We start from the raw sequence: 12,158 nt of genomic DNA, 5'->3' as shown, positions 1-12,158 counted from the left end.
ATCTTTACAGGGTGTAGAGAGGGTGTTTTCTCTGTGGGAGAAAGTAGAAATAGTGACTACTACTTAAAAATAATGAATCACTTACTTAAGGCCAATGAGATTTTTCTCCCCCCACAGAGTATGAGAATTTAAACTTTTTTTCTCAAAAGGCAGTGGAAACAGAGTCTTTGAATATTTTAAAGATAGAGATGGAAGTTTTGATCAGCAGCCTGGTGAAATGTCATCAGGAACAGTGGGAATATGGAGTAATCAGGTCAGTCATATTGAGGGACCAAGTGTCCACCTACTGCTACGAATGTGCCTGGATGTTACTTCAAAAGATCATTTCACCCATACGCACCCAAATCTTTCTTGACTCAAACCTGCCCCAGGGTTGGGAAAAGTCTGCAAAAACAGACTTGCAACTAATTCAGGGAACATTGGTGAAAAATTCCTTCCCAACCTCAAAACACAGCATCAGGAAAGCCCTAGATCCGTTTGATTATTAACCGAAAACTTTTCTTCACAATCTCAGTAAATTTCCCAACCGAGCTTCAGATTGTTTCTCATTAACCTGATAGTTTTTGCTCCATAACTCAGAGCTCCTAACCAAGCAGGTTCATTATTCCAGCAGGACCAAGCTGTAAGTTAGTGGCAGTAATTGGGGGTCGGCATGAACAGGAACTAGTGTGAGGAGGAGAATAAAGAGGAGGTTTGAAAGGTCCTTTTCACTGGACCACAGTCTATTGTTTAGATTGTGTGGTATATGAGTAAAGATGCCATGCTGCATTCTGTGGAGCCTTGGTGAGACATCATTGGAGTGTTATGTAATTTTAGAGTCCTAATCTAAGGCAGGTTATATTTGCTGAAGAGTCAGTGCAGCAGAGGTTCACCTGACTAATCACTGAGATGACAAGATTGTTTTATGAGTAGAAATTTTATGAAGAAACCAGGTTTGTACTCCCTAAAGGTTAAAAAAAAATTAAGGATGATCATATTGATATTTACGAATCTGTACAGTGTGTGACAAGGTGGATGAAGGTAGGATGTTTCACCTGGCTGGTGAGCCTAGAGCCAGGGGATGCATCTCAGAATAAAGGGGTAGGCCCATTTAAGACTGAGATGAAGATGAATTTTTGGAATACACTACCCCTGGGGGCTGTGGAAATTCAATCATTAAGTAGATTCAAGACAGAAATCATTAGATTTCTGGAGATTAGTTACGTCATGGAAACTGGTGATAGAGTAGGAAAGTGCTGTTGAAGCAGATGATTGACTGGTGTTCACAAGTTCAAGAGACTGAATGACTTCCTCATGTTTGTCAGTTCCTATGATTAAGTTTCCCCAAGTCGTAAAGAAGTGAGTTTGTCTTCCTGGCCTTATGGAAACAGTTGATCACAGTGAAGGGTGACCCTCTGGGTAACCTTCCATCTGTCACCAACCTGATGAGGAAGAAATCATTGAGTTTTCCTTTGCTGCCGTTAAAATGTGTTCGCAAGGGGAGACTGCTTGCCCAGACCTGGTTCCCTGAGCAACTGGAGCAGCTCTGTCTATATTTGAAAGTCTCAAGAATCAACTATTCATTTTTCTGCCCTTGATATCCTGGATCGTCTTCGAGCTCAGGAACATTGATTGATAGGTCATTAATAAGCAAGGGGTTGGAAGATCGTCAGGGGTGGGCAGGAATGTGGAGTGATCAGAACAGCTATGATCTTAATGAAGGAGCAGGATCGAAGGACTGAGTGGCCTAGTTCTGTTACAAATTGTATGTTGAAAAGACCAGAGGCTTGATGGCAGTTTGCAGAAATCTTTGAGTAAATTACCTAAAGCCAGTATTTGTTCACCATCTCTAATTGCAGTTGAGATCATGGTGAGATACCTTGCTGGTAACTTAATGGTTTGTATTTTGGGGGTAGTTAAGAGTCAACCACATCGGAGTGTCTGGAGTCACATGTAGGCCAGTCCAGGAAAGGATGGCAGATTTCCTTCCCTAAAGGACATCAGTGCTCCAGATGAGTTTTTACAACAATAATAGTTTCACAGTCACCATCACTGAAACTAGCTTTACATTGACCTATTATGCAATGGCTTTTTATAGGCAGAGCTTTTTCAGCATCTGATCACATTTGACCACAATCACTTGTTTCACTGTGGCCTGCCACATCTCTCCACTGTATTCTGTAACTTGCCATGGGCAGTATTTCAGGAGATGAAGTATCTACAGGCACTAAGCAGCATCCCAGATTCTAAACCTCTATGAAATCTTAAAATTCACTATTTAAAAGCTAGAGCCTATTATATAAAACATCCAGCCTTTCAAAACATCTCTTATTTTTATTTCTCTGTAATTGTCATCTTCCCCGTTCCTGGCCCCTACCCTCTTACCAAACTTCTCTGGTGAGGCTAGATTTTCCCTTTGCCTTCTCTGATAGAGGGATGACTCTTCAGCTGACCCCCAAATTGACAGGATCATGGAATAGTACAGCACAAAGGAAGGCTATTCATCCCATTGTGTCCATACTTACTCTTTGACAAGTAGCAATCCACATAGTCCCACTCCCTGGCTGTTTCCCCATATCCCTGTAACTTTTCTAATTCCTTTCGAAAGCCACTGTTGGATGCAGGAATGGGCTGTCACTTTGCAATCTCCCCTCCAAATCCTGTTTCTTTCTGGACAGACTTGTTCCAAAACAAACACTGGGTTCCACTTAGACGCAGGTAGCAGAGGTCAGAGTGAAGTGATGACCCTTTTGAACTAAGATGAGGAGGGATTTCTTCAGCCAAAGAGTGGTGAATCTGTGGGACTCATTGCTGCAGAGATCTGTGGAGGCCAAGTCATTGAGTGTGTTTAAGACAGAGATAGGTAGGATCGTGATTGGTAAGGGGCTCAAGGGCGATGGGGAGAAAGCTCAAGAATGGGGTTGAGAAACATTTCAGCCATGATCCAGTGGCAGAGGTGACTCAGTGGGCTGTATGGCCTAATTCTGCTTGTGTTCTTTATGGTTTTGTATCTTGTTCACTGGGATAGAGAAACCCTGGTCATGCATTCACTTGACAATTGGAGACAGAGGAATAAAATCCTAATTTCCATGACCCTGTGCTTTTTATTCAGCTGTCACACTGGAATGGCTTCTGAAATTGCCATCATTTGGTGATTGAGTGAACTTAGAAAGGCTTCAGTTACTGCAAAGGTTTTCATGTAAACTACTTATTGCCTTAGCATCAGTCACACAGGGAATCTTCGTACACTTAGCACAAGTGTCATTTTCACAAAGCAGTTTCATTTGGGCTGTAATAGGTTGTTAGAATTCCCATAGCAGGGCTGCAAAGCATGAGCATAATTTCCCTTCTGGAGCTCACAGTCTTGTTCCTGGAAATCCCGACAAATCGCATGTAGCTTTTGGCCAATGAGTGTAATCAGAATAAAGTACACTGAGAATTCTGAAGAAGCTCAGCAGCTCCCTGGGAACAGAACAATCACTGTTTTTAGTCAGGGCAATGGGGTTACATGGGGGATAATTGACATCATTATTTTAGCCATTAAATTGGATGCAGTCAGTATGAGCAGCTGCTTCTAGGAGATGAAAATGATTCCTTGGTGTGTCACCAACTCATTATACCTGCAGTCACAGGCCTCTGTTTAAAGTGTGTGTCGTGAAGGAGGGGAGGGCATTAAACTGATTATATCTGTGCTAGTTCATTGAGTTATATAATTAATTGCAGTCTACCCTTTCCTTATCCCGAAGCTTTGCAAGCTTTTTCCTCCTGTTTCAAGTATTTATCTAATTCTCTTTTGAAAGGTACTATTTGACCTACTTCCTCTGTGTCCTTTCATTTAGTGCTTTCCAGAACTTACCAACTATTTACATATCTCTGGTTGAGCCATTTAGCTCAAATCCATGTTCTCTGGTTATTGAACCCACTACCACTGGGTTCTCCCTCGTCATTTTTGTCAATCTCCCCTGTTCTCGGGATAGCAATCACAACTCCTCCCTGTGTCTCCATGCAACTAAAGTACTTCATCACTGATACAATTTTAGCAAATCACCTTTTCACCCTCTCCATTGTCTTGACATCCTTTCTGGGATCTGAGGTCCAAATACTGATTGATTGAATCATAGAATGCTTATGGCAGGTCTGAACCCCAGCTCTCTGTAAGCACAACTCTCCAAGAGCCACTCCCTCTTTTTTTTCCCCCCCAAATGTTTACTCTCTGGATAATGACCTAATTCTCCTTTGAGAACCACAATTGAATCTGCTACTACTACCACCAAAACGCTTCCAGTGTATTCCGGACTCTAACCCCTCGTTGTGCAAAAGATTTTCATCATGTCGCCATTGCTTTTTGTTTTTCCTCTTACCTTAAATTGGTCCCCTCTTATTCTAGACCCTTCCGCTCATGGGAACAGTTTCTATGAGTCCAGATCTCTCATGGTTTTGAAATCGCATATACGTCTCCTCTCAAACTTCTCTTCTCCCAAGAAAGCAGCTCTTACTTCTCCAATCTATTTATGTAACAAAGGCTTCTCGGCTTTGGAACTGTTCTTTTTCTAAATAGTTTTGCACGTTCCTTAATCTTTTATCTCTTTCCTAAAGTTTAGTACCTTGAATTAAGTGCAGTGCTCTGGTTGAGGCTGGCTTGGTGTTTGAACAAGTTTGCCTTTAATTTGCTTGCTCTTATACACGCTCTCTTCCTCTTTCTATAAAACCCAGGATCAAATATGCTTCTGTACATAGAAGATTTCTATTGTGTTTGCATTAAACGAAATCTTCGCCTTAAAGTAATTAGCGAAGTGAAGTTGTTTGTGTGCATCTAGAGTATTAGAATATAGGGGGAAGGGGTGGCAATATTTCAATGACACAGAGCCCTGGTGCAACCATACTGGAATCATTGGGCACAGTTCTGGGACTTATGCTTTAGGAGGATAATCGGAATGATACCTAGACTTGCAGTTAAATTTCACAAAGAGGTTATGCACTTTAGGTCTGGCAGTATCTGTAGAGAGAGAAAAACACAGTTAACATTTTGAGCCTAATAGCTATTCTTCTCAAGAAGAGTCATACTGGGTATCAAAACATAAACTTGGTCTCTCTTTTCAAAGATCCTGCTGGACCTAGAGTTCCTTCTTCTGTTTTTATTTCCTGTTTTCCAGTATTTACAGTATTTTAATTTATTTGTACCTATTGGGTTGTATTCTCTGAAGTATAGAAGGTTCAGGGTGATCTGTTTGGTGTTAACATGATATTAAGGAGAACCGAGAATGTAGGTGGAGATAAACTATTACTTCTGCTCTGAGTGTCTAGGGCTAGAGGGGGGACAGATCAAAAGGTAAGAGCCAGATCTTTTGAGAATGAAATTAGGAAACACTTCTCCACTCAGAGGTTGGCAAACGTTCAGAATTCTTCTACAAACTGCAGTTGATGCTAGAGCACTTATTAATGAAAGTCTAATATCAATAAACATTTGTTAATGGCATTATGCGATATGGGGCAGAAGTAGGTTTAGGATGTGCAGTCACAGATCATTGATCCCATTGAATGATGGAACATTTCTGAAGGGCTAAATGGCCTACCTCTGTTCCTAGTTCCTGCATGCCTCTCAAAGGTTGTAGTAATTGAAAGGATTGTGCACAAGGTATGGTTACCACCAAGGGTCCCACACTGTGTCTTCCTTGTGAGCCCAACATTCTGCAGACAAAAGGTGCCACTCCTCATTGGCACAGCTCTGCTCTAGCTATCACTGGCTGTTAAAAAGCAGAATTGGTCAGTAGGTGATCGCGCAGTGAGCCATTAATATTCATTTATTTCAAACTATGACCAAACAAAGCACTTTAGATGGCATGACTTTTCCCTGGGTTGGTGGAGTACAGACCTGGAGGGCATAGGTTGAGGGTGAGAGGAGAAAGATTTAAAAGGCACCTAAGGGACAGGGTGGTGTTTGGATGGAATGAGCTGCCAGGGGAAGTGGTGGAGACTGGTACAATTACAACATTTAAAAGGTATCCAGGTGGATATATAAATAGGAGGAGTTTAGAGGGATATGGGCCAAATGCTGACTAATGGGACTAGATTAATTTTGGGTATCTGGTCAGCATGGATGAGTTGGACTGAAGAGCCTGTTTCCATGCTGTGCGTCTCTATGTCTGATTCACAAATTCCATCTTTTACTTTCAGCATGATTATGAGACTCCTCGCCTCACATGGTGTTTTTATTCCCCATAGAAACGGTAAACTTGAGCACTTGTATTGACTGATGGGTGGCGGGCTATTTGCGTGAGACGTTTGAACACGTCAAGTAGGCTTGAGGTCACAAGGCATTGATTTGCGTAACTCACTGAACACAGCACTGTAAACCTGTGTTGTCAGGATTCAGGAAGTTGTCTTGTCTGTTCCCCTTTCTTGGTTTGCCTGTTTCAAACATGCAGTTTCTTTAACTAATATTTTCACAGCTGGGAGCGACCTCATGTCATGTATGGCCAGCTGCTGGATTGGCTGCGTTACTTAGTTGCTTGGCAACCTGTGATCATCGGACTGGTTCAAGGCATCAACTACAGTCTGGGACTGGAATAGACTCTTTCCCCATCTTTTTTTTGTCTCCTCCATCCCTCCTCTGTGGCCTTCATTCTCCCTCCCCCACCCCCACTCCACCCCCTGACTCCAATTTTGAGGAATGTACCAATGGGATGTTTCATTACTCTCAGTTGGACAACTTCATCCACAAAAGTAGGAGGAGGAGAGAATGAAGGACACTCCCCACCTCACCGCCCCACACCCAGTGGGACATGGGGCTATTGGCTTATGGATTAGTGAGTTTCTACAAAGTAATCTTCCCCATTTCTCTCCAAAAAAGAATGAAGATTTAAATTAAAGCAACTCTGTTACCTCTTTTCCGACCCACAATTAACTTCTGGCTGGAATTAACAACTGTTCCTCCAAAGAAGGCTCAAGGGGCTGAATGGCCTGCTTCTATCCCATTTAACTGGTTCCCAAGGGGCTGAATGGCTCCCTTTAGTTCCTAATGTGACAGTGAAGATCTTGAATTGTAAGCTTGAGAGTTGTTTTCTTTCTTGACTCTGGATAACCAGCAAGGCCAGTGGTCCTTAAATTCTGTGATCTTCTCTAAGTGGTCTCAGTGGTTACTTGCTGTGTGTAGGTCCAGGGTAGGACGGGTGAGTTAGCACAAGCCAGGCATGCTCCTTCGAGCGCAACTTAATCTTTATAACAAAGCATTCAACCTTTTAGAGGGTGAGGTTCAAGGGATAGACCCATGGATGAGTGGGTTATAATATTGGGGAGTTATTACAGAAACTGAGGCTATAATTTTGGAGTAGCAAGTACAGGAACTGGGACTGTACCATTGGGGGCGGCTATTACAGGAACTGGGTTTGTAACATGGGGGGGGGAGCAAATGTTACAGGAACTGGGTCTATACCTTTGGGGGCAGCCATTACAGGAACTGAGGCTATAGTATTGGAGCAGCAAATACATGAACTGGGTCTGTAACATGGAGAGCAGCCATTACAGGAACTGGAACTGTTACATAGGGGTTCAGTCTTTACAGTAACTGGGTCTGTAACATGGGGGCCAGATGTTACAGGAACTGGGTCTGCAAAATGGGGAGCAGCCATTGTAGGAACTGGTTCTGTAACATGGGGGCACCCGTTACAGGAACTGGGTCTGTAACATGGGGAGCAGCCATTACAGGAACTGGGTCTGTAACATGGGGGCACCCGTTACAGGAACTGGGTCTGTAACATGGGGGCCAGATGTTACAAGAACTGGGTCTGTAACATAGGGGGAAGGGTAGCTGTTATAGGAGCTGAGGCTATAATATTGGAGCAGCAAATACACAAATTGGGTCTGTAACATGGAGGGCAGCCATTACAGGAACTGGATCTGTAACATGGAGGGCAGCCATTACAGGAACTGGGTCTGTAACATGGAGTGGGGGAGCAATCATTACAGGAGCTGGGTCTGTAACATGGGTGGGGGAGCAGCCATTACAGGAGCTGGGTCTGTAACATGGGGTGGGGGAGCAGCCATTACAGGAGCTGGGTTTAGATTTGCATTTGAGTCAGATCGAGCATTATTCCCAGTTTTTGTGAGAAGATTCACTGGGGGAATGAAGTAATAAAATTCCTGAGCTGAGGAAATTTACTGAAGAGTGAGTACCATTCAGCAGATGTTTTCTGTTGCGCTAAAATATTGCCTTAAAGTTGGAGGAGGAAGGGGAGAGAAAAAGAGCTTCTTAGGATGGAATTAAAAACTGAAGTGGGTTGGGTTGATAACAGCAGGGTCAAAGAATTCGGGGGAATATGTTGAAATCCATCCTTTTTATACTAGATATATATTTAAAAAAAAACCCTATTTTTACACTCTGATCTTTTATATTGGATTGTATGGGGATTAGTTAACAATGCACTGGATTGCAAGCTCACCCTTTCCCCTAACCCAGGATCACTGCACCAATATGGAAATGGCCAGTGAATATATTTGACCACGTTTTGTACTCTCCTGGGCAGATGCAGAGAAATGGGTGAGTTTGTGTAAGCTTGCCTGCCCCCTGGTCCTTTCTAATGTTGGGTGACCACGCTGCCAGGGTATGTGAAAGTAATGCCGTTGTGTTCCTCCTAGTGAGGAATGAGGTGGGTTCCTCCGTGGAAAGAGCTCTGCAGTGTAATGTCAATCTAAACGGTTAAACAAATGGCCAATCTCCCTTGAATTGAATAACCTTGGGTTGCAATAAAAGCTATTGGGGCCCCTTGTCTGACAAGGGAAAAGGGAAGCGAGGTATCGACTTCTCCTCTTTGTCCAGCAACCAGCCCCTTGCACCCCAGTCCTCCTCACTATCAAGCCTGTGCTTTTGGCAGAGGGGATCTCGGGTGACAGTCACATGAGGAACCATCACCAGACCGAGTACCTGAGCTCTGTAGTTTCCTGGGGAATCCACCCCTGACCTTACAAGAGAGTCTGGGAGGTACGTGGAGATGGGGTAGAACTGGAGGAGAAAAGGAATCAGAGAAATGCCATGGGTAAGCAATTCTCCAACTCTGGCTCAGCAAGATATAGCTCTGTTCACTAACCGGCAGCAATCACTGAGATTGCTCTCTGACCCTGTCCGCTGATTGGTATTAGAGCGATGTATGGTATTTCATCTGGTTACTTATTGACCAATGTTCAGTTGGGGCCACTAGCAAGGTGAAAAAAAATTATTTCCGTCAACATTGGCTGCATTGTTTGTTCTTCTTCCCCTTCTCCCTTAGACCCTGCCACCTCAGTAAGCTGGTTTGGTCAGTATCGTCACTGATAAAACAGGCTACCATTTCTTTGGTGTTCTGGATCTGTTAAAAAAAATAAGGTGCAATTCATATCAATAAACAGTGTACAGGTTACGTTCCGACCTGGGCTTTCAAGTTGATGCATCTAAATAGAGATTGTGAGAGATTTCATGAGTTGAAGTAATCGAGAAATGCACAATGGGTCTGTCGACATCTTGAAGAGTGAAGAGGAGTTCGTATTCCAGGTAGGGATATTCGGTCACTGCACAGTCAACAGAGAAAGTAGACAACAAAGTGTGTAGAGTCAGAGAACAGATGTCATAGCAGGTATCTCACCAACTTTGAGACACAAAACCGAGTGGGATAAAGGGAATGTGTTCTGAGTAGCAGGCAGTGGGAAGTAGTCTTCCATGAGGATCAGTGCTAGGGCATTGCTATTCACCATTTACATCAGCAGTTATACTTTGGAATCAAAAACATAGTTTCTAAATCTGCTGTTAATACCAATTTTTTTTATTTGTGAGACAGGAGTGTTGCCAACTAGGCCTGCATTTACTGCCTATCCCTAGTTGCCATGGGGAACATGGTGGTGAGCAGCCGCCTTTATGGGCAGCATAGTGCTCACTGGTTAGTACTGCTGCCTCACAGCGCCAGGGACCCAGGTTCAATTCCTACCTCAGGCAACTGTCTGTGTGGAGTTTGTACATTCTCCCCGTGTCTGTGTGGGTTTCCTCTGAGTGCTCCAGTTCCTCCCACAACACACAAATGTGCAGATTTGGTGAATTGGCCATCCTAAATTGCACGTAGTGTTAGGTGAAGGGGTAAATGTAGGGGAATGGGTCTGGGTGGGTTGCTCTTCGGAGGGTCAGTGTGGACTTGTTGGGCTGAAGGCCTGTTTCCACACTGTAGGGAATCTAATCTAATCAAACTGCTGCAGCCCATTTGATGTTCTCGGAATTTGACCCAGTGGCTCTGAAGGAATAATGATCTATTTTGAAATCATGATGGCAAGTGGCTTGGAGGGCAGCTTGCAGGTGGTGGTATTCCCATGTATCTGCTGCCTTTGTCCTCAGTAGGATATGGTGTGCGTTTGGAAGGTGCTGTCTGAGGATCCTTGGTGAATTTCTGAGGTGTGTAGGTGGTACACACTGCTAACGCTGTCATAGTGAAGGGAGTGAATGTTAAAGTTGGTGGAGGAGTGCCAATCAAGTGGACTGATTTGTCCTGGATGATGAGGAGTTTCTTGACTGTTGTTGGAACTGCACCAGACAGTTGTGATATTCTATCACATTACTGAATTGTGTCTCTTAGATAATGGACAGGCTTTGGGGTATCAGGTAGTAGGTTACTCGTTGCAAGATTCCCAATCTTTTACATGGTCTTGTATTTATATGGATAGTCCTGTTTAGTTTCTGATCAATGGTAACCTCCAGGTTGTCAGTAGTGGGCAATTCAATGATGGTAATGCCATTGAATGTTTTTGGTGATAGTTAGATTCTCTCTTGTTGGAGATGGTCATTGACTCTTATTTTTGTGGCATGTATATTACTTGCCATTTTTCAGCCCAAGTCTGGATGTTGTCCAGGTTTTGCTGCATTCAGATATGGACTGTTTTTTTATCTCTGAGGAGTCACAGACGGTACTGAACTATGCATTCATGGGCGAACAAACCCCACTCCTGACCTTATGATAGACAGAAGGTCTTTGATGAAGTTGCTGAAGATTGTTGGCCTAGGGCATTGCCTTGAGGAGCTTCTGCAGAGATGTTCTGGAGTTGAAATGACTGACTTACAATAACCGTGGCATCTTCCTTTGTACTAGGTGTGAATCCAACCAATGGAGCGACGTCCACAATACTCATTGATTCTGATTTTGCTAAGGTTCCCTGATGTCATGCACAGCCTCTTGCTGTCTTGATGTTAAGAGCATTTACTGTTACTCTACAATGCTGGTCTCAGTTCTGCCACACCCAATCACTAATGTTATCGGTAATTAAACAACTAGAAGGCAAAGGAATCTCCACAAATATCCCCATGTTCACTTGGAGGAGCCTAGCACTGTCTGTGGAAAAACTTAAAGCATGCACAACAATCTTCAGCAATGTGCTGAATGGATGATCAGTCTCAGCCTCTTCCAGAGGATCTCAATATCACAGTTGCCAGTTTACAAACAATTTGATTCGCTCCACGTGATGTCAAGAAATGGTTGGAGGCAATGGAAATTGCATTAGCTATGTGCATTGATAACATTACTTGAGGTTTGATAGAGTGTGTTTATTGTTTCACGTGTTATGTACCAGGCCAGAACGTCTCAAAATTTTAAGAAGGTAAGCTAGACCCTAACCCTTTCTTATTTTAAAGGGAGATGTGAAATGGGTGTTCCAGGTGTGGTTAAACCACTCGGCTTTAAGCAAAACAGAATTTATTCAAACACTACAGTTGCAACACGAACAAAAGAGAGCAGATGCTTAGAATAAATTTTGGAAAATGTAACCAACCCAATACAGCCTGTTTTGGAGAGGCTAAACAGGCTGGGGCTGTTTTCCCCGGAGTGTCAGAGGCTGAGGGGTGACCTTTATAGAAGTTTATAAAATCATGAGGCGAATGGATAGGATAAATAGACAAGGTATTTTCCCTGGGGTTGGGGAGTCTAGAACTAGAGGGCATAGGTTTAGGGTGAGAGGGGGAAGATTTAAAAGGGACCTAAGGGACAACGTTTTCACACAGGGTGGTGTGTGTATGGAATGAGCTACCAAAGGAAGTGACAGAGGCTGGTACAACTGCAACATTTAAAAGGCATCTGGATGGGTATATGAATAGGAAGGGTTTAGAAGGATATGGGCTAAGTGCTGATGAATGGGATTAGATTAGGTTAGGGTACCTGGTTGGCATGGACAAGTTG

At 43.4% G+C, this 12,158-nt stretch overlaps 1 protein-coding gene across 1 annotated transcript in view; it reads left to right on the top strand.

Moving 5' to 3' along the window:
- LOC132816580 (E3 ubiquitin ligase RNF121) overlaps positions 1–9,371 on the top strand; it is a 76,100-nt gene extending 66,729 nt beyond the window's left edge. The window contains exon 9 of the mRNA XM_060826365.1: positions 6,429–9,371. Coding sequence (XP_060682348.1) covers positions 6,429–6,549 — 121 coding nt within the window. The 3' untranslated portion in view covers positions 6,550–9,371. The remainder of the gene's footprint in view (positions 1–6,428) is intronic.
- The last annotated feature ends 2,787 nt before the right edge of the window (positions 9,372–12,158 follow it).

This window comes from Hemiscyllium ocellatum, chromosome 6 (genome assembly GCF_020745735.1).
Source record: "Hemiscyllium ocellatum isolate sHemOce1 chromosome 6, sHemOce1.pat.X.cur, whole genome shotgun sequence".
NCBI lineage: Eukaryota > Metazoa > Chordata > Chondrichthyes > Orectolobiformes > Hemiscylliidae > Hemiscyllium > Hemiscyllium ocellatum.
The sequence above is the reverse complement of the archived record's forward strand: the minus strand, read 5'-3'. Positions and strand labels throughout refer to the sequence as shown.